Source organism: Euprymna scolopes, chromosome 2 (assembly GCF_053919585.1).
Source record: "Euprymna scolopes isolate OS-2025 chromosome 2, ASM5391958v1, whole genome shotgun sequence".
In the NCBI taxonomy this organism is placed as follows: domain Eukaryota; kingdom Metazoa; phylum Mollusca; class Cephalopoda; order Sepiida; family Sepiolidae; genus Euprymna; species Euprymna scolopes.
The window spans coordinates 186969783-186993565 of record NC_136483.1 but is presented as its reverse complement, the minus strand read 5'-3'; the positions used below and the strand labels follow the sequence as shown (position 1 = coordinate 186993565).

At 34.3% G+C, this 23783-nt stretch overlaps 1 protein-coding gene across 4 annotated transcripts in view; it reads right to left on the bottom strand.

Moving 5' to 3' along the window:
* LOC145299599 (uncharacterized) overlaps window positions 1-23783 on the bottom strand; it is a 73197-nt gene that overhangs the window by 30024 nt on the left and 19390 nt on the right. For 2 of the 4 annotated variants that reach the window (XM_080144419.1, XM_080144418.1), the window contains exon 1: window positions 3345-3461. In XM_080144419.1, coding sequence (XP_080000545.1) covers window positions 3345-3441 — 97 coding nt within the window. In that variant the 5' untranslated portion in view covers window positions 3442-3461. Of the gene's footprint in view, window positions 1-3344; window positions 3462-6199; window positions 6444-23783 lie in introns of those variants that run through there. The other 2 variants (XM_080144420.1, XM_080144421.1) reach the window with 2 other exon arrangements.

Genomic DNA, 23783 nt, shown 5'->3' with positions numbered 1-23783 from the left:
AAAAAAACAGGAGATTTAACATTTAACGAAACGGTAACATAGCTAACGGACTTTTTTTTGGAGGCGGATTGATATTTAGTGCTTTCTCACTGCAAGAACTTAAACACCAGAATCGGAAAGTGGGATTGAGAAGTTAGCTCCCTAGAAGAGGGTCACTCTGACCTGCAAATAGTGCCGGAGGCAGCTCCGTTGACATTCCCCGGTGATGGCGCTTCAGACGATCGGCAATAACCTAACTCCTTTTCAAACAGAAGGCAAGGACTGGGAGGGTGGACCTCCTAGAACAGCACAGAACTTTACTCCCACCGCAAAATCAAGAGGGGTCGGATCATTATAGGAATGGTTTAATTTTCGTTGATTCTGGGGGCCAAGGATCCTTAGCAGAAATATTAACGGAATTTTTGAAGAGTTATCATTATTTAACATCAGCTAGAATTGTTTGCAATTAAAGAAAAGTGATAACGATGATTTTGTTAATTTTGCTCAAATTAACAATGTTCGAATCGCCGAGAGAGGATTAATTCAAATGCCTCATTTTCTTCGGAGGATGACAATCTACAGACAAAGCTAACGTACGCAGACGTCTACTGCCTATAAGAAATAACAGTGAAAATTCTGACCACGGAATATCAATGTTTAATAAACCTGAAACGAGACACTCACTGGTGCAACAATAACATTCTATTAACCCATTTGTTTCCAGCATTATAAAATCAATAGGAAAATCTTCGACTGGAAGGAGAAAGAAACCTAACACCCTGTTGGTCATGTAGAGAAATGCACTATGCCACCGTCACCGAGATATAGAAGGCCTGTTAATTGAAAATTGCCTGCAAGCAATCTAGGTAAGATTTGTCGAACTGTTACTGTCGATACTATATGACAGCATTTTAAAAAAGAGCATTAAAATATGTTAGAAAGGAGACGAACCCATTTCGATTAATAATAAAACTGAACTTTTTTCAATATAAAATATAAATATCATCGATATAAAATTACGTAATTTTAAAAGCAACATACAATTTAATACTGATAAAACTGAATTATGAATTTAAGGAACAAACAATTAAAGAAACATAAAACACAAACAATTCTTGGCCTTCGGGACAAGATCATAGTATCTGTTCTGATGCTACAATTCACCTTTTCTGTCCTCGGTCGGTGGAGGAGAAATCTTTCATGACTGAGACAATTTTTATCCCTATTCAGAGTGCCCCTTATTGGGGAGATGGGTTTTCCCCGCAAGATTATATATTGAAATATTTAAATAACGATTACTTTTAATACAGAAATTCTATTTAAAGTTTTGTGTTTACAGTTCTTCTATGTTCATTTTTTCCCATGTTTTTCATCAAAATGTGTAGCGTATTTTCATCAATTACATGGTTAGGAATCCTATACTCCGCTATAGTCTTCATTGTCATATCAGTGCAGAATACATGAATACGGAAATGAAGTTCACATAACTACTAAAAGGCAATCATATCATAATGTGAACATTGGTTTAAAACTAAGAAAATATAGTAAACATCTATGATGTGGTGGTGGTGAATTTGGGAGGGGACATTATTATTATTTCACTCACTAGGAGTTGTCTCACAGGCCATCATTAGTGATCGCTCACCGGCAGTAACCTGTGGTATTCGCTGGAGACCGAGTGACAACAAGTCTCCCTAGATTTCCAATGTTCTCCACCTATTGATCACTCATGCAGATGATTGCATGTTATCGCAACATCCGTTTGCCATTGATTTCTCATTGGTATCAGCCATTGGTGTTTCCTGCGGTTTGGGTGACAAAATGCTCCCCAAGGTACCAAATTTAGACTGCACACTTCCAGTGGAGGTCTGGTTAGTACTCTCCCACCTAAAACTTTCCATCCTCCCTGACCCTTCACAAGTTGGTGTGGCGCCAGGATGAATACTTCACAGCAATGAGGCAACACCCATTTTTTTTTTTACACAGTGATCACCACTTATCAAGGCCCGGAAGCCACTCAAGGATAAGGGCTATTGCAAGTACATTACGTTAGTATGGAGATTTGATGAAGTGTTTACTTAAGGGGGCGGTTCATTAGGAATTTGTTAACATTGGACTTGAAGACATCCAAGTTGTAGTCCGGTGGGAAGCAGGCAGACGGAACAGAGTTCTAAAAACACATAAAAATTATGCTTCACAAGTGTTCGCACTAATATAAGAAAAATACCGACGGTGTCTAAGTGGTTAACGACACTAACTGAAAACCTGGTGTGCCAAGTTCCAGTCCAGTTCATTCCACAAAAAACATTATCACCAAACCAACATTTGATCTTGTGTCTAATCTCTTGGTAAATACATTATCATTCTGTTATCGTTTTATTTAAAATTAAGATTTTTTTCCGAATTGATTCCGACGTGGTTTATCTGACTTCCTAGTTAATTTTTAATTTTCTTTTGGTTTCGATTCTAGTTGATGGAACCCAAGTCATTTTTTTCTTACCTTTTGAAATCAGTACTAAATATTAGGTTCAATATGATATTCAATAGAAAAGTGGCTCTGTAAGGATAAATACGAAATCTTCATGAATTTAAATATATTAAGTATACTTTACGGCCGGGCAAGGTCTGATGACCCTCCGCTAGTATATGATAAATAGCTAAGACTTCACTATATATATATATATATATATATATATATATATATATGCTTCATCTTTTGGTTTTGGAGATGGTGATAGCCAAGACTGACAGTAGGTGTGAAAAACTCGAACCCAGTTTGTTCCACATAAACAATTTCATTTATACATGTTGGCAACCTTCACGTTGTTCATTTCTTAAATACCTGATGTCTTTCTAAAAATAATTCTAACTTGAAAGATATTAGGGAAACAAATGCCAACAATCACCGGATTCATAAGTTAATCAATGAAAATTTCTTTTTACAACAGGGCATATATATATATATATATATATATATATATATATATATCTCAGTCATCCACATACAGTACTGTTTCGCTGTTTCACAGCTCATCAGTGCGGCTAGACAGGCAACATTCACGTTGTTCCTTTCTTAAATATCTGAGATTATATATATTAATACAGTAGTACCATTAACGTATGTGTGTCACGGTTTCCAGCTTATAAATTATTCGATCGGGAGATCCTATTTATTAAAAAGAAGGATAAAAGGTAATAACATACTAAGAAAATTAAATTGTTGTTATATAGAGACGCTAATTTAATGTTCGTAGTATGTTGTCACCTTCTATTCTCCATTTTAATAAATAAAATCTGATCACCAAAGACACAATGTAAAAAAAAAAAAAAAAAAATTGGGGGCCATACGTGAAACTAAAATTTACCTTTTTGGTTTTCTGGCAAAGATCCAAAGGTAGTATCTTTTCTGCCTAAAGATGGTATAATGATATCTGGGAGGTTCCGGCCGCGCGTGACGTCCATACAATGGAAATATGTCACAGCCTCCTAAGAATATTGAAGATAAACCGTAATAACCAGATATATTCTGACAATACATTAACGAGATTACTTAGATAAATACATTTACAGGTTTAACAAAAGAGCTACAATAATCACAGGGTCTCCATTCACGCTGAACGTCCATAGAATGCCTAGCAACAATATATTACATACTAAAGATGCCGTTGTGAAATTTCCACAGGTCCTGCTAGTATATATTATTTCATGTCTTTAATAAATTGTTATAAAGAGATCTTATATATTGATTTTCAGTATTTACTTCAGTGTTTAATACGTGAATAGAGCGAGGTAGTAAGTTAAAAAAATATATGGCAATCAAGCTACACAGAATTTTACGCATTTCATCCTCGTCAGTAATGAAAAAAAAATGTTCATAAGTTACTGATATACATACAAGCAAATATCCGCATACCGTATTAATGAAAAAGAAATCTTTTCCCGAGGCTAAACTTGACCCTTTCACCTCAATAGAACAAATAAATTAAAGATGCCTAAAAGAAAAGGTCAATCCTAAAAATAATCTTTCTCGAGCACATGAGGGATGACTAATTTCAGGAAATGACACACCATCCATAGATTGAGCAACAGCCAATTTAAATTCAGCAGTTTTCTCCGTCGAATATTTCGCTAATAATAGATTTTTTATGCACTGGTTAACCTCTTAAACTAATGAACAAATCATGAATTTTGGATTATATATTTTAAGCAACACGGTGAGTAACATGCGCACATCACTTGTTTTGTGAACTTTAACATTTGGTAAAGTTTATGTATGCGTACGTACATATCGTTGTACAGGATAAATTTCTAATTAACAAATCATTATGAAATTTGGAATACAGCTACTAGGAGAAAAGGTTGAATAATATTAAAAAAAAAATCAGCAATATAAAAATGGTTATTCGTTATTATGTGGTCAAGAACACAGTTATTTCATCTTAATTTTATGCAATGAAGTGAAACCTGTTTAAAACTTTAAAATATTTCACGGTTTTAAATAAAAGTTGAATCACATTTTCACTTTTCCGTTGACAGCATTGAAAGAAAAGATAACATTTAACATAAAAAGGAAAGAAACAGAAAAAAAAAGAAACAGGAAAAAAAAGAAACAAGAAAAAAAAGAAACAGGAAAAAAAAAGAAACAGGAAAAAAAAAGAAACAGGAAAAAAAAAGAAACAGGAAAAAAAAAGAAACAGGAAAAAAAAAGAAACAGGAAAAAAAAAGAAACAGGAAAAAAAAAGAAACAGGAAAAAAAAAGAAAAAGGAAAAAAAAGAAAAAAAAAGAAACAGGAAAAAAAAAAGAAACAGGAAAAAAAAGAAACAGGAAAAAAAAAGAAACAGGAAAAAAAAAGAAACAGGAAAAAAAAGAAACAGGAAAAAAAAGAAACAGGAAAAAAAAAGAAACAGGAAAAAAAAGGAAACAGGAAAAAAAAGAAACAGGAAAAAAAAGAAACAGGAAAAAAAAGAAACAGGAAAAAAAAGAAACAGGAAAAAAAAGAAACAGGAAAAAAAAGAAACAGAAACAAAAAGAAACAGAAAAAGAAAAAGAAACAGAAAAAGAAACAGAAAAAGAAACAGAAACAGAAAAAGAAACAGAAACAGAAAAAGAAACAGAAAAAGAAACAGAAAAAGAAACAGAAAAAGAAACAGAAAAAGAAACAGAAAAAGAAACAGAAAAAGAAACAGAAACAGAAACAGAAAAAGAAACAGAAAAAGAAACAGAAAAAGAAACAGAAAAAGAAACAGAAACAAGAAGAAACAGAAAAAGAAACAAAAAGAAACAGAAAAAGAAACAAAAAGAAACAGAAACAAAAAGAAACAGAAACAAAAAGAAACAGAAACAAAAAGAAACAGAAACAAAAAGAAACAGAAAAAGAAACAGAAAAAAAAACAGAAACAGAAAAAGAAACAGAAAAAGAAACAGAAAAAGAAACAGAAAAAGAAACAAAAAGAAACAGAAAAAGAAACAAGAAGAAACAGAAAAAGAAACAAAAAGAAACAGAAAAAGAAACAAAAAGAAACAGAAACAAAAAGAAACAGAAACAAAAAGAAACAGAAAAAAAAGAAACAGAAAAAAAAGAAAAAGAAACAGAAAAAAGCAGAAAAAAAGGAAAGCAAAAAGGAAAGAAGCATAAAAAAAAAGAAAAAAACCGGGTCGAAGCTGTTTAAGATTTGAAAGCCGCGAAAAACAATTTACGACCACTGACCACACTAAGCATGAAACGGACTGGATTAAATTTAAAAAAAAAGTTTTACAGTTTACAGACCATGTTTTAAATAAGATTCTCAAGTTAAATTCAATTTTTTACGGTATCTTTTGTTTGTAAAATTATTAAGTGAAAGTACTGAATAGCTAACAAAGCCCTCCCCACGTAAAGAACGGCTTTCTAAGCAATAACATTATTTCAGCACGGTTCATAAGCTTAAGTACCAAAAAAATTTAAAAAGTTTCTAAAAAATAAATAATCACAGAAGAATTGACCGTTGATGTACGTTTAGGAAAAAGAAAATGCCGTTTCATTTAATGTCAGTACTAATTGACTGTTTAGTGACGGTTCGGTTTTGAATTTAATTTCTTCCTAAATAAAAACAAAAATGCCCATCAAACCTAAAATGCACAAGGACATACAAAGAGATCGAAAATGAGTTTAGTTATAAAAATGGTAATTTTACGGAAAACCATGATCGTGGCCTATTTAACGAAGGGAAACGTGCTTACCTGTTAGGTGTAATACGCACGTCCAAAAGCAGGTAATTGCTGTGCGCATCTTTCTTTCCTTCGAATGATTTTGACTTGTGAAACAGGGAGCACGGCAAACAACGTCGACGAGTCTGTAATCTTAAAACAAGCAACGAAGAAGAGCTGGACTATCTTAAAGGTACATGGGAGAAGGGATGAGGGAAGGGGTGGAAAGTGATTGTCGATAAAGAGGAGGAGGAGGAGGAGGAGGAGGAGACTTGATGGAGTCATCATTGGAGGAGCAAATATTGAGACAGGTCACCGAACTTATGCTGGCAGAAAGTTCTGAAATTATTGCCCGATGGCAAAAGATAGAATTGACAAAAAATTTAAGTTTGCACACAAAAAAGAAAAAGAAATTAAAGAGAAGAAAAGAAAAAAAGACAAAAAAGAGAAGACGACAAAAAAGAGAAGACGACAAAGAGAGAAAAATAGAAAGAGAGAAAATAGAAAGAGAAAAAAAGAGAAAGAGAGAAAAATAGAAAGAGAGAAAAATAGATAGAGAGAAAATAGAAAGAGAAAAAAAGAGAAAAGAGAAAAAAGAGAAAAAAGAGAGAGAAAAAAAGAAAAAAGAGAAAAATAAAAAAGAGAGAAAGAAAAAAGAGAGAAAAAAAGAAAAAAGAGAGAAAAAAAGAAAAAAGAGAGAAAAAAAGAAAAAAGAGAAAAAAGAAAAAAGAGAGAGAAAAGAAAAAAGAGAAAGAGAAAGGAAAAAAGAGAAAGAGAAAGGAAAAAAGAGAAAGAGAAAGGAAAAAAGAGAAAGAGAAAGGAAAAAAGAGAAAAAGAGAGAAAGGAAAAAAGAGAAAAAGAGAGAAAGGAAAAAAGAGAAAAAGAGAGAAAGGAAAAAAGAGAAAAAGAGAGAAAGGAAAAAAGAGAAAAAGAGAGAAAGGAAAAAAGAGAAAAAGAGAGAAAGGAAAAAAGAGAAAAAGAGAGAAAGGAAAAAAGAGAAAAAGAGAGAAAGGAAAAAAGAGAAAAAGAGAGAAAGGAAAAAAGAGAAAGGAAAAAAGAGAAAGGAAAAAAGAGAAAGGAAAAAAGAGAAAGGAAAAAAGAGAAAAAGAAAAAAGAGAAAAAGAAAAAAGAGAAAAAGAAAAAAGAGGGGAAGAGAAAGGGAAGGAAAGAAAGAGTAAGGGTGCTGGAGGCAAACGTTTCATCCGGGCTGACGTTACCCGCCTGATAGTCAGGGACCTGAACCTTGGATTAACCACTAAGGAGGCTGTCCTATCAGCAGGTGTAAAGTACTGGGGCTGCTATATTGCCATTTGGTGAATGGATTCTGGACCATAGAGTAGCTTCTGGTAAGGCTTCTCGATGCCATACTAGTGGGTAATTGTTACGGCTTGACCTTATGTGCTACAAAAAAAAAAAAAAAAAAAATTCCTGTCTTCCTCTCTCTTACTTTCCCTCTCTGTCCTACTCTAACCAAGTCTGTTGACCGGTTCCACAAACCCCAAAAACTCAATATGAAATATCTCAAAGCACGCGAATAAACCTAGAAGCCCATCCTCCAATGTAGACCCCTACTACCATGTCTCCTTCTCCAACATCAGGGGTCTATGTTCCAACCTTCCAGAGGTTAGAAACCCAATTACAGGAGACGAAACCAGACTCACTCTTTCTGAGCGAAACTGGCATAGGGCCAACCACTTCCCTAGATGAGTTCATAATAAAAGGATACTCTAACTTAACATCTAAATCTGACCCCCAAGATCGCCATGGACATGGAATATGCGCCTACATTAAAAATGGCTTTCTGTGTGGTAGAGATATCTCCAGAGAACACTCTAATTTACCTTATATGTGCTTCCGGGTTGCACTTGCTTACACCACTGCATTTATATTTGCCCTCTATCGCCCCCACAACAGCGGGGTTACTGTCCTTAAGAGTATATCTGAGAAAATTGACCTCATCCTGTCTGCTCATCCTTCGGCTAACACTGACATTTGCGGCGATTCCAAGGACCATAATTTGGAATGGCTGACCCACTCAAATAAGACAGATGATGAGGGGAGGTTCTGTCATGATTTTGCCATTGCCTATGACCTTACTCAGATTGTTCACGAACTCCCCTGTGTGCCTTATACTACCGGTCAGTATGCAAGCCTTCTAGACCTTTTTCTCACAACTTCCCCTGAGCTATGTTCATGTTCCGTTCTATCTCCCCTGGGATCCTCCAACCACACAGTTTCATCAGTTAAGATAAAAATGAAATACAATAAGTTCTCAGATGTACCTCTCCACCATATTGTATATCGATACTCTATGGCTGACTGGGATAGCTTCTGTACATTCATATCTGATCTACCTCTGCATTACATGTTTAAAAAGGAGGTGTCCTCTATAGTATCAGACCTGACAGAATGGTTAATTGTAGGCATAGACCGATTCATACCATCCAAAACATTCCAACAAAAATCTAACAGCTAGCCATGGTTCTCCCCAGAATATGCTGCTGCCATTGTGCACAGAAATCACTTCTCCCATAGCTACCAACGTAATAGATGTACTGAGATTAAAGCTGCTTTCAGGACAGCCAGCAACCACTGTAAAAGAGTAATAAAAAATGCAAGAGAGCTATATGCTCAGTCCGTCAAATCCAAAGTAGCTGAGCAGCAGCTTGGTTCCCACCAGTTTTGGCAAATAGCAAACAGGATCCTGAAAAGAAGTGTGCGTTCTATCCCAAACATCATCAATGGACCTGAGGTCATCTCGTCAGCATCGGACAAAGCCAAACTATTTGCCAAGAACTTTACAGCTAACTCTACCCTCTGCGATGAAGGTCATCAACTCCCCATATTTCCTCCTACAAGAGAAAACACACTGCCCAACATACACATATCTGTGCGTAAGGTCACCAAACTAATCAAGAACCCTGATTCCAGTAAAACAACTGGCCCAGACGGCATTCCAATTATAGTGTTGAAAAAGCTTCGACCAGAATTGCCCGTATACTTACAAAACTGTTTAGGCGTTGCCTTAAAACGAAGTGCTTTCCAACATCCTGGAAAACCTTGTCAGTATGCCCTATATTTAAGAACTCAGGTGATAAGTCATCTCCCTCTCAGTACAGACCAATAAGTCTCTTTAGTGTCATGAGTAAGTTACTGGAATCCATATTAAATAAAGAAGTAGTCAACCACCTCAGCAGAAATAACCTCCTTAGTGACATGCAATATGGTTTCCGTTCTGCAAGATCTACAGCTGTTGTGCTATTAGTTATATCCCATAGGATTAGTGAATCTCTCGATAAAAGTTTACTTTTTAGAGCAATTGCTCTTGACATAGCAAAGGCCTTCGATAAGGTATGGCATAAGGGCCTACTTCACAAGATTTCCAGCTATGGTATAACTGGAAATGTTTTCTCAATAATTAAATCATTTCTCTCTTATAGGCTCATAAGAGTAGTGGTTGATGGGCAGCAATCAGAGGCCCATAGAATTAATGCTGGAGTCCCCCAAGGGTCCATCTTGGGCCCAACTCTCTTCCTGATCTACATCAATGATCTCCCAAAACACATACTTAAATCATTCGTTGACATCTATGCTGATGGCACGATCATCTATGGCAACACATCAAAGGCCGTAAATGACAAATCTGTCTGATTCCCTCCCTTCTGATCTTGAGCACGTGGTACAATGGGGGAAGAGGTGGCTGGTTACTTTTAATGCATCTCAAACGAAGCTCCTATCTTTACATCATCAATGCTCTGTTCGTCATCTAGCATCAATTGAAATGGATGGTTCTCGTCTTGGGGAGGCTCCATGTTTTGACAAGCTCCTGGGTTTGACCTTTACTCCTGATCTGAAATGGAACACGTATATCAAGTCTGTTGCCCAGGCTGCTGGGAAAATGGTGGGATCCTTCTACCGCTCCAGAAGAGATCTCACTACTGAAGCAATTCTCTATCTCCAAAGATGGAGTACTGTTGCCACATCTGGGCTGGAGCTTCTAAAACCAGCCTATCCTGCCTTGACAAAGTACAAAACAGACTTCGTGGCTTAGTACGGGATGCCCTTTTCTCTTCCCTGCAACCTCTCTCCCACAGAAGAGACGTTGTGAGCCTGTCTTTGTTTTATTGTTATTTCTATGGCAAATGCTTGTCTGAACTCCAATCTCTGGTCCCTTCCTCGCCAATCATTCATGATAACCACCCGTCTAGCTAAAACCACTGTCAGTAATTTTCCCCACTCTTTATCTGCGCCTATATCAAAACGTATATTCCCTGAACAAAGCTACTTTCTGAGAAGTGCACGCCTATAGAACTCTCTTCCGTCTGCCTGTTTCCCCACTTTACAACTTGGATGTCTTCAAGTCCAACATAAATTCCTGGTTAATCGCCCCCTTAAGTAAGACACTTTATCAAATCTCCAATACCAACTATTACTACGATATTATCCCATTGATTATTGTACACACACTAACCCTTATCCCCGAGTGGCTTCCGGGCCTTGATAAGAGGTGATCCCCATGTAAAAAAAAAAGAGAGAGAAAGAGAAAGGGAAAGAAAGAAATTCTAGAAATATTTAACTAATTGTCACATGGCATTTAGGTAGATAATACATATCTAAGGAAATGGCAGAAACGCTAGAGGATGACCTCTAATCTGTAGTGGAATTGGGGACAAAAATGGATGGTCACATTCAATGCTGCCAAGACTAAGCTAGTTTTCTTCAAGAATTACAAGAATCCTCCTCTACCACCAATAGCAATCGCCAAGAACACATTACCCGAAAGTACTTCCTTTAAACTCCTCGGTCTAACGTTCACAGGGAACATGAACTGGAATAAATACATTGAGAGCATTGCCAAGGCTGCTATGAAGAAGGTGGGATCTCTCTACCATGCGAGGAAACTACTTACACCTGAAAGTATCCAGTATCTCTACAAAGCCACCATTCGCCCATGTAGGAGTACTGGTGTCACATTTGGGTTGGTGCATCTGCTGCTTGTCTTTCACTCCTTGACAGGGTTCAAAAGAATCACCAAACTGAACTGTCATCTAGGCAAAATGTTGCATCCCTCTGCCTGTTCTACAAGGACTTGAACGGTGAATGCTCTGACGAATTACAAGCACTTGTACCCCCCTCGACGTAAATACCCCGGAGAAACCCGACAAGCAGCTAAATCCCACCCCTTCACAGTAGAGATCCCTAAGTGTAAGAAAGCCTTCTACTCCAATAGTTTCTTACCCAGAACTGCTGGACTTTAGAACTCCCTTCTGGGATTCTGCTTTCCCAACTGTACTGACATGCAGAAGTTCAAATGTAATGTGAACAGACATCTTGCTGCTCAACTCCCTTCATAATACCCCCTGCAACTTATGCCCCTGATAGTAGCCATCTACTTCAAAATGGCACTTTTCCTTGTTTGGGGTGAAAAAAAAAAAAACGTAATGTTGAAATTGGCAAAAACAGTAAGTAGTGTTTTTTAATGAACTTATTTTTTGGCTGATTTCGCTACAATGACGAAGAGAAACCAGATTTGAATGTTTAATTTATGAGGGAAATTAAACACTTGACATTTTTGGCAAGCCTTAATAGAGCGTATCCCTAGGTGGCTACCTTAATATGACGGCCTAGCGACGACTATAATTTAGTCTGGTGACGTCATGAACATCGGTCTGTTGAAATTTGGTCACGTGTCTCATGACTAAACCGGAAGTTGGTTTAAAGTTTTGGAGGGTTAAATAAATGTAAACAACCCGTCGAGATGTATAGTTCCAAAATGCCGAGGTAACTCCGAAAATGGACCAAATGTTACCGTGTTTTCATCCCCCCTACAAAAAAACCGAAATAATTTACCAGTGGATTAATGCAATAAAAAGAAAGGATTTTACTCCATCTAAATATAGTAGAATAAGTGCTAAAATGTTTGTGATAAAAAAAAAAAAAAAAAAAAAAAAAAAAGCGCCTTTTTTAAATTTTTATTTTTATTTTTTTTTAGAACGTATTTTAAAATAAAAATGAAAGTATGTATATAAAAAATGAATTTTACATGTAATTTAAGTTATGTGTTGAAATAATTCTTATTTAGAAACTTATTTAAAATGAGGAGTGTGGTGAAAATATTATGCACTTTCACCTAACAATTTAATAAAAGCGATATCGTAAAAACGGAATTCCTTGTTTAAATAATTCTAAATAAGAAAAATCATTTATCTTTTTAGTTCAACTATTTTACTGTGCAATATTTATATCAGCGTGAAATAGATTAACCTTTTTAAGTTTATGACCGTTTTTGTTCTCCCAAAAGCTTATTAATAATTATTTGTGGTAAATGTCGTGGCCCTGTAGGTGTCAGAATTTTGGAGAATATACTTCCAAAATAAACTATTAAAATCGTTTAAAAAAATAATAGAAATATTATTTTTTATTTAAAAAAAGTGTTTACAAAATGCTGGCAATAAAAAATAATATTTCTATTATTTTTTAAACAACTTTAATAGTTTATTTTGGAAGTATATTCCATAAAGAAAATAAACAACCCACTTTAAACAGAGAAATTACGAGTTTTGTATATGTTATTCGCAGTTTTGTGTTAGGGTTGTCAAAAATTCTGCCAAAATTCTGATACTGCTAGTGACTCTGTAAACAAAAATAACGTTTAAAATTAGACCAAACGAGTAGTTTCCAAGATATGAAGAAATGTTAGTTTTAAAAAATAGGGGATCACTTTTCTATAAAACTTTAACGTAAAATGAGCACCCACTTTATGGTCATCGTTTTTTTAGGGCGCTTTTTTTTTTAAACAAATAAAAGCGAAGAAAAATGAGTATGGCCACCTTTATGTTGGGGCTTGGGAGTCAACGTACAATGAACACAGTTTAATGTAAAATGAGCATCGCTTTCAAAAAGTGTAAACAGAATTTTTGTCGGGGAGAGGGGGTCAACTGTAGGTGCTCATTTTGCGTTTAGTTGTGTTCATTCTGAGGCGAAAATGTAATTTAAAAAAAAAAAAAAAATTGCTCGTTGCCCATGTAAAAAAAAAAGAAAGAAAATTGGCCATAAAGTGGGTGGTCCTTTTAGGTTAAATTATCCCCCCTTTTTTAACTAACATCTCTTTATATCTTGGAGACTACTAGTTTGCCATAATTTTAAACGCACCCCCGAAAACCTATAAAAGTGGTAATTTAACAGGATTTTTCGAGGGTGGACTAATTCTGCACATTTACCTTATTTTTTTTTTAGGTGCTTCTACACTTTATTGCCGAAATTGGAGACGCCATTTTTTTTTCATGCACTTGCTATCCAAATCTAGGGGAGACATCATTATGGCTGAACGATTCCGGAAAGCGAAAGAATAAATTTACCAAAATTAACACTTCTTACTTTCGGAAACGTTAAATTAAACTAAAAATATCATTTATTACTTCCAGAAACTTGGTAAACCGTTTAAACTATTATGAATATGTCATTTCAATATTCTGTTTTTAATAATAAAAAAAATAAATAAATAAAATAAAAAAAATGGCCCATGCAAAACATTCCCGTTCTCATTTATTAAATCGAAACATTTCCAATTAAACAATTACGGCTATATGTTTTCTTTCACTTTCTTTCTTTACTTTTAAAGCAACATTGGACTTTTATAAAATAGTTTTTTTTTTCTCGAACAAATAAATAATTATAAACATTTTTTTGAATTGTCAAGATTCATTTTCTCCACTAGTATCGGTTTACCAAGTTTCTGGAAGTAATAAATGATAATTATAGTTTAATTTAACATTTCCGGAAGTAATAAGTGTTAATTTTGGTAAATTTATTCTTTTGGCCATAATGATGTCTCCCCTAGATTTGTGCGTGAAAAAAAATGGCGTATCCAATTTCGGCAATAAAGTGTAGAAGCACCTTTTTTATTTTATCGTTTTTTGTCATGTAATTTTCTTTTTTTTATGTATTAAGTCAAACATGGTACGATTTTCTTTTGAATTATTTCTTTAGGTATGTGAACTTCATTTTCGACCTGAAGACATACAGCGAGAGGCATCAGCATTTGATGAAAGGACTGGAAAGACAATTAGTGTTAAATTAAAAAATCCCTATCTTAAGGATGATGCTATTCCTCGAATATTACCGAACTGTCCCTCCTATTTATCGTCATCAACCACTTTTAGAAAGTCTCCTAACGCAAAGAAAATGCGTTTAGAAAATTCTGCTCTTAAGCATGCATTATGTGAAAGTGTTGCTGACGAGTTAGAGTTACGGAAACGTAAAATTTTCCATAATATTGATGATTTAGAAAAAAAATTAACGTTTATAGATAAAAATTATTGGACTTCTATTAGGTAAGACAATACCATCATTATATGCCATATAAAGAGATACCCATGCCCCAAAATAAAATTGTCTATGGTGATTGAACTGGACTTGGCCGTTAGAGTATTCTGTAGTGATGTGGAAATGAGTGCTGTAGGGGAGTATAGAATTCCTAAACATGTATCAGAGGAAAATACTCTGCAGATTTTGATGGAAAACATGAAAAAAATGGACATCGAAGAACAGGAAATGAAAACTTCTAATATAAGTTCTCTATTAAAATTAATCTTATCATTTTTGCTATTTGTGCAAGATGAATCATTTAAATATTTTAATGGCATTAAGTTCATATATGAACAAATTAACATAATGACAATGAATAAGGTTAATTATTCGAGTGAAATGATGGTATTTTCTTCCTTATTATTTAACTGCTCCCCTAGAGGGTACAGACTGTTAAGAGACACTAACAATGTAATTTTACCATGCTACTCAACCATTCGAAGATTAACCTTATCAACTTCTATGAATCCTGTCATTGAACAATATGATAACAATTTTCTCATGTATATTAAAAGTAAGTTCAAGTTACTAATGCAGAATGGCATCACAGTATCTTTACTTGTTGATGAAATACATCTCAAACCTTATCTTGATTATAAAGGTGGTAATATTGTTGGCTTAGCTAACAACAGCAATGAACCTGCCACAAGTACATTTGCTTTTATGCTTAGCAGTGTATTCTCACAATATAAGGATATTGTGCATGTTATGCCAACTAAATGTTTTCTAGCTGAGAACTTATTTGGCATAATTAAACGTGTAATAATTGGCTTAGAAGATATAGGGTTTAAGGTATTATCTGTTATAACAGATAATAATGCAATAAATAAAAAAGCTATGTCTTTCTTTTGTAGCCCATCAAAGCTTTCAATTGTATATCCCCATCCAGTTACAACGTCTAGCCATCTTTTCTTCTTATTTGAGTGCATATATTAAAATGCATTAGAAACAATTGGCTTGGCCAAAAAGATGAACGTAAATGCATGATGTTCTCAAAGTTTTGTTGTAATGGAAATCATGAATTAGATAACATCCAAAGTGCTCCATTTTCTAGTTTACATAAACTTTATGCCCTAGAATCTCAATCACTTGTGAAATATTGCTATAAGTTGACTTCAAAAGCTCTTTCTCCGACTACTTTGAAAGGCAAAATGTTAATTTGGTTTTGTAAATTTTCAACGAATATACTATTCAAGGTTTGCTAACCTTAGGAAAACAGGAATGCTTGCCAAATTATGCAGAAATCGCAGAATACATTCAAATATTCTATATTTGGTGGAAAATACTGAATGTGAAAACACCATATAAAGGTTGTCGACTTTGTAATAAATATGCTAATCCACTTACATTAAATAGTGATAATTATAGTTTCCTAAATGTGTTCTGTGATTGGTTAGAAACTTGGAATAGCATTCCTGGAAGAACTGGTAAGTTAACAAAGGAAACATATACTGCTTTGCACCATACTACTTACGCAATTTTAGAATTGACTAAATATTGTATAAATGTACTGAACATGGTGTATATATTACCAGGAAAGTTTCAGACAGATAACCTTGAGGCAAGGTTTGGCCAGTATCGACAACTTAGTGGAGATCAGTATAATATATCGATACGTCAGGTGTATGAATGTGAAAAAAAAAATCAGAATGTTGTCAGTTTTAAAATTGAGCTTACCAATTAATAATCGAACTATTGAATTGAACAATTTAAAAGAAACTAACTGGGATGAAATGACAAGGGAGCAAGAGTTACATGTCTAAATTTAACATAGATGTAACAGAAGATGATGTTAATGTGAAGATTTCATGTTGACTCTTGTGATGAGGGTCACACTATTCAGCAAATTTAAAAAATGCTGATATGGAGTTCATCGAATTCCCTTATAAACAATTTTTGTCGCAAAGAGAATGACAATATTAGTAAAAAAATATCAGAAAAAGAAAAATTCAAACTTCTAATTAAATTCTACAAGAGATTTTGAAAAGTTTTAATATTCAATGTTTGAAATATTTCTGCCTTAGTAACTTTGTTTATACTAACATGTTTGAATTTAATTTTTAACTTTATTGTTCGTTATTCAGTTAAAATAATTTATCGTTTGTTTTTCAGTTTTGACTTTTAAAATATTGTTTTTTTTATTTAAAAAATATTTATTGTTCATTTTTATTTATTTCTGTTGAATAAACTTCAGTTTCATACAAATCAAACCGTATTTCTTTTTCTTTTTAAACTTTTTAACAAACTTTTCTCCCTTTCAATTCGTTTTTTATTATTAATATTTTTATTATTAATATTGGATGAGTTTCAGTACAAAGTATCATGTTTATCTTTTTTAATCCAATTTTGAAGTTTTTTAACGCTTTCTGTAAAAAATGTCTGCTCATTATCGACAGTCTGTGTTCCACTTATCTTGCTTGCTGGGACCTATGGCGATGACGTCATTTTTCAGCTGACAGGCCATCTCTGTCGATGGTCACGATCGCTGTCGCCTATTATCATGTTTTATTAATAACTTTTGTTTTGTTTATTGTTGATGGCTTGAACTAGTGAAATGTCCGAAGCTTCGGCATTTTTATAACCCCATCATAACATAGCAGTTTTATAACCCCATCATAACATAGCAGTTTTATAACCCCATCATAACAGCTTTATTTATTGTTGCATCCCAATCAGAAAGCTTTCATTCATCTTTATAAAATCATCTAATTCAAAAGTTACCATCTCTAATGGGGTTTAAAATGTCGGTAGATATATTTGGGTTTCAAGAACATCTGATTGAACACGACAGAGTTCTTTTTTTTTTTTTTTTTTTCGATTTTGTTGGATATCTTTAATTCGCCGAGCGGTCTTTTTTATTATTAATTTCGGCTGGCATGTTGTATATTATGGCGCCCAGTAGTTGTTTGGCCATATTCTTCAAGCGCTTTTTATCGGTACATCCAATTGTTGTCAGGAGCGATTGTTGTTATCGTTTTCTTTATTGTACGGATAGAAAGCGCTTGAGAAGAATATGTCCGAACAACAACTACTGGGTGCCATAATATACAACATGCCAGCCGAAATAAAAAAAGACCGCTCGGCGAATTGAAAGTGTGTATACATAACTATATATATATTTGTAAATTGAACTCTAGTGGTTATGTCAACGTGTGTATAACATTCAAGAAACTGTCTACAAGACATATACAGATTGTAAAATATTGAAGGTAACAATACATTCTTGTTCAATAGGTTTCATTCAGCCGATTCTTGATTCATCTGTTTGGACCATCGGTCTTCGAATAAAGATCTTCAACTTTTCCAAAGGAAAAACAACACAGAAATCATCGATAACATATTTACACGTCTTTATTCCCGTAAGTTCCTTTTCTTCTCGAAGTTGCAAGAAGTTCTTATTCACATTTCTAGTCTGTTGGATTCGACCTGCTTCCTAGTCGTTCGGAGAAACCTATCTTCCAAAATATCCCAACTCTTACTAACAATCTCCACGTTTCATCCTAAGATCCACGTCATTTTAAGTGACATCTATGTCAGAGTACTTATAGTTCAGGCCTATTTTTAAATTAATTTAAGTGTTCTAAAATCCATTTTGTTTATACTATTTCTTTAAACATTATCTTTCTAGTTTATATGTATATAAGCATTTATTGGCCCCCCCGATAAAAAGGATGGACCTGGAAATTCACCCTTGTCCGTTCGTCCGTCCGCACTTTTCTCTACTATGCCTTGGAATTTTTTGAAACTTTGCACAAACATTAAACATGCTATGAGTAAAAAAAAAAAAAAAAAAAGTCACCGAACAGATTTTCCGGGAAAACTACGCCCCCACCCAGGAGTGCCTTTCGGAATAAAATGGATAAGATCGACACTTTTGTGCTTAAAAAAAAAAAAAAAAAAAAAAAAAAATTGATGCCTTGGATTTTTATAAAACTTTCTGAAAAGTTGTAACTAACTGATTTCTATATAATTTTGTTTGTCTATATTTTCCGATAACTCTTGGGTGTGCCCCAGGGACTCTTTATGGGCTAATAAAAACACTCCATTTTTGGGACTATTTTACTATATTTGTCAAAACATTTATGTGTATGTTTATTTAGCAGTTTTACATGGTGCTGAATTCAAATATATTAAGACCTTGGGGACTTTTTGGGGCTAAATGATGGAGGAGGGTTCATTTAGTCATTTAGTTTAGTCATTTCTTTTTTTTTTTTGTTTTGCATAGTGCAGAACTCAAATTTACATATGCTAAGGCCTAAAACTGCACCGTTTGTTCATTTTCACCAGGATTTGACGTCCCCTGGGGAATTTTGGGGCTAAATGGGGGAGGGGCAAATGGTGAACTTAGTCATTTTTTTTTTATGCCTCGTTCACTGTGCACTCAGATGGGACCATGCATGCTTCACTTGTTTTAACTAGAATTTTATTTCAAACAAAATGTCCTAAGCTAGCAAGGTAATCTGGTATCGCTCAGCATTGTTTAGGTTATATCTCTGCATAAGCTCGCTAGCACTTAATTTCTTTTTGCTACCGAATCACTACTACTGAAGGTTACAAACCATATAAGAACAAAGATTAACAAGACGAAAATAATTGTCTTGATGATGAACACTATTGAAGTATTAACATTGATCAATCGTATGAACTAATTATCACTTATGGATTTAGTTTGATCATTTTGTTCTACAGAAGGTCATCCCTTATCGGGTGATTTAATGGTGAATCCGGTCATTTTGGTAAAAGTTTCTATACCTCAAGTTTTTTTTTCATCTTGAAATATTTATTCATCATGTTTGGTTTGGGTGTTTTATAGAGAAAAAATTTTTTTTGATTGCTTTGTAGAACATGATTGAGTTTTATAAAGGGAAAGAAAAAATATGCTGGAGGTGTGACTTTGGCTAAATAATTAACGAAAATGAAAACCTGGGTGTATCACGTCAGTGTTGTATTCCCGTGGAGGTGTGGAGGCATATTTCTGGCTTAATTATTCCTACATTAAATTCTAGTCCTATTTCCAAACATGCTTTTGTTATCAAAACACGTCATTTCCATAACGTTGTCACCACTACAAATGCCGGTCACTCACCTCTCTACCCGGGACATTATAAAAAAGTTCAAATCCAGTTCGTTTCACCGAAACACTTTCGTCAAATAACTACTTGACCTTGTGTCTAACTTCCTAAAGTAACACAGGCCAAGAAGTCAGTATCTTCAGACAACCTGATCTGATAGTACCAGATATTACTCAGGGAACGGTTTTTGAATGTGTCAGCATTAGATTTTTAGACGACCTAGTAATCATCAAGGAAGCAGCAATGTGGTAATGTGTTCCACATATGATTTCTTACTGCAAATCTATCTAAAGTCAATTTTGTACTCTGCCAAAGCAGGTAATAGTTCTGGGAGCTTCTCTAAGATATTTGAGAAAAAAATATTGAATAAAAATTTAAAATCTATATAATTAGAAAACTGAACCGTGCGTCTTTACTTGAATCTTGTCTTCAACGACCGAGCGAGTTCATCTTTTACAAAAAGAGATGCCAGATGAATACATACACATATATATATATATATATATATATATATATATATATATATTCATTCATTCATGGGCGTGGCTCAGAGGCTAAAGAATGAGGGTAGAAATTTGTACGTGTTATTTTTTATAGTAGCTGATGACACCCAAGTCATTATAAATAAATAAATATATATATATATATATATATATATATATATATGTCACCTTGTGTGTGGGAGTTCCTTCCTCAGATTCCGAAACGGCTAAGCCTATTATTGTCTGCAAATTTTAAACATAGCTAATTTAATTAGCTGGCAGTGTTCTTTTATGTTTGTACAGAAATTCATCCGATTAGCATTGAAAATCGAAAACATCCGATCTTAAAAATAGCTTTTTTTCTTTTATAGATAAAAAATAATTTTTTTACGTTACACCAGCCAAGGGAGGTAATAAAATTTTAGCAAATCATTTCTCCTTAAAAGAATGGGTTCAATTACGATAAAAAGGAGTATCATTTTAAATCACTGCAAGCTATTTCTTCACTTGCATGTTTTAAAACTAAACATTAATCAGAAGTGGCTTTTTCAGGGCATTCATCGTAAAGTCAAATATCAGCCGACGTGATATTGTAAACAACCACAGACGGAATTTGATGAACGAAATTATCATTATTAACATGTTTTTTTTTTGCGAATAAGTCCACCGAGCAAATTATTCCTCGTAATCTCCATATGTAATATTTTGATTGCAGAAATTCCCCTCTGGACCAAAGTAACATAGGTTTACAACAACAGATGCTACATTCAAATTCAATACATCCACCCTGATAGCCATTATCTTATGTAGCTTACGACCACCATTTCTACCACATTCACTTGTGATAATAAAATGTTACATTACATCCGATGAGCAACTATCACAATCGCCACATCTACACAGGAAGAAGTCCCTATTTTTACTCTCAATTTTCGACCGCAACCAGCTGAGACCAGGTCAAATTCTATATTTTTCTACAATACTTTGCTTTCACCGCCATTAACTGGTCTTTACATACACAACACATTCTTTCCATTTTTCGATTCACATATAAAGTCTCCCCTGCCTTATTCCATCTATTGTGATTGGCTAAGCTCTGACCATTCTTATATTCGGGATTAACAGTATCCGTACAATAAACGAACACTAAGCTACCATTCAAATATGGCGTCACAATAATACCTACCCCCCCTCTAACTACATTACTGCACTCTTTTTCTTAGATTATGGCGACAAATACACCGGACCTTTAATGCATGAAATAAAATACATAGTTTCTTTCCGTTTTTACATGAATTTTCCCTATTTAAAAATAGTGCTACATGACGAAATTTCGGTAGATGACGAACACACGGTCGTGACAAAGCGGAAAGGCAAGTGACGACAAAGACACTACGTGAAAGAGCGTCTTGACAGGCATGTTCGATACGTGAGTGATATTTTGAAACGGTGAATTGCGTTGTCGGAAATTACTGGAATAAATGCTGTTGTATCCACCTAAAATAATTAAAAGTCGGATTTTTATTTCTCTTTTGTTGATTCCTTTGTAACTGTACCAGACAACATGTGGGCCCCGAGAGGTTTGATATGCAGCGAGCTGATTAAAGTGTAACGAGCACGTTTACAGATGTGATATATAGATTTTAGTTCCGCTGGTTGTTTAAAAATCGATGAATATTTATTTTATTTTTAATGCATGTAATGGAAAATAAGATTTTGAACGTAAAAAAAAAAAAAAAAAAAAAGAATCGTTTTTGGAATCGGAAAATTTGCACTATTTCTTCCAATTCCGATTTTTGCAATTTCCGATTTTTATGAATTTCCCAATACGTATACGATTGCACCACCTGGTGCACTCATAGATGCGTTTCATCATGCGAAAAGAATTTTTTTTATCGTCCATTTTGTATTGGTTTCTGTTTAAAAACAAAAATACATTTGGGAATTTTGTTTACACATACGTGAGTAAATGTGTGCATTGTGTCTGAACAGACAAATCAAAGCAGAAATAGAAAATTGCACCTGGGGACAGCAAGAACCATCACCCGACCGATCCCCTGAATATCAAGGGTTAAAGACACCGGAAGTTGACAAACAAATACCTTTCATTGAAATCCTTTTTCGAATTAGCCACGGTTCGTCGTGGCGGATTTTTGAACATAGTGACTATCGTCTTGTTGGCAGCCCATTTGTGGGAAAGAGGTTCCGGTTAGGGTAAGGGAGATCACTCATATCTTGTGAAGAGGGTGAGGGGCTTAAGCGCCTCAGCAGGTTTTCTTTGGTTATTTTATTTTACGGCATATCAACCATTTTCGGGTTGTTTAATACAAAAGTCCAGTTATTTTGCTCTCAGTTCATATCAAAGAACATACTGTTGATTTTATATGGTAAGCCTTTCAGCTTGTGAAGTAATAAAACTTCTCAAATGCAGTAGAGATGTTAACTTTGATTCAAATCACCTATTCCATCTTTCATCGGATTATATCGATTATCGAGACTTATAGAAGACATTCCGATGCAAAACCTATCCGAGAGCACTGCCAGGCACAAAGTAACTGTGTGGTATTTCATAAAAATCAACCCAGCCGTTTTTAAGTCTATAGGGAACAAACTCAGACACATAGGCAAAGTTCCTTTTATATAATAGTAGACACACACACACATATATATATATATATATATATATATATATATATATACACACCCCGCACTGAGGAGCTGCGAAACAGTACTGTATGTGGATGACTATAATGCTCCTATCTTAGGTTGAGCATTTGGGAAGTGATATACAGTTTACCATTAGCGTATTAGCGATGCTATTTGTGTAAACAAACTGAGCTTAGGTACTTTAGAAAATATCAAAACATTGTTAATTCACTGTCCACATAGCAGCAGCCGTATAGTGCAACAGTTATAAGCTCCGACTGTCATTTGGCCGATCGGGTTTCGATCCTGGCTTGAGGTAGTTGCTTGTCTTGCCGCACTGATGACCTGTGAAACAGCGAAACAGTACTGTATGTGGATAACATATGTCTATATATATATACGAATAAAAAAGAATACGAAAAGTATAAAAGCTTATAACTTTTCTTTATTCGTTTTCCATTGGTGACGTGCAGGAATACAAAGTAATATTGTGAAAAAAAAAATTAAAAAACTTTTTTTATAAGTACATAATTTTCGACTGATCCTTCAGTCTTCATCGGTGTAGTAAAAGTAACATATATAAGTAAACGTGTGTATTTGTCTGTGTGTAGTAACATATATAAGTAAACGTGTGTATTTGTCTCTGTGTGTGTGTGTACGCAATAACTGTTAATTTTAAGTCTACAGACTCGAAATTTGATATACAGGGTACTGAGATTTGGAAAAATTTTGTGATCGGTTTTCGGCCAGAAATTTGGCTGTTAAGGGGTCAAAGTTCAACGATTTGACCTTTGAGAACTCTACCAAACTTGTCCGGAAATTTTGGGTCTAAACATTTGAAATTTTAGATATAGGTTTCTTGGATATGGATCTAACTTAATAACTAGATTTGAACCCAAAACAATAAATTTTAAGGGGTTATAAGGGTCAAAGTTAAAAAAAAATTGACCTCTGCGGTCTCTACCAGATTACTCAGACAATTTCTGGTGTAAACATTTGAAATTTTACATAAAGGGTATTCAGAGATAGGGCAAGCTTTTACATCAGTTT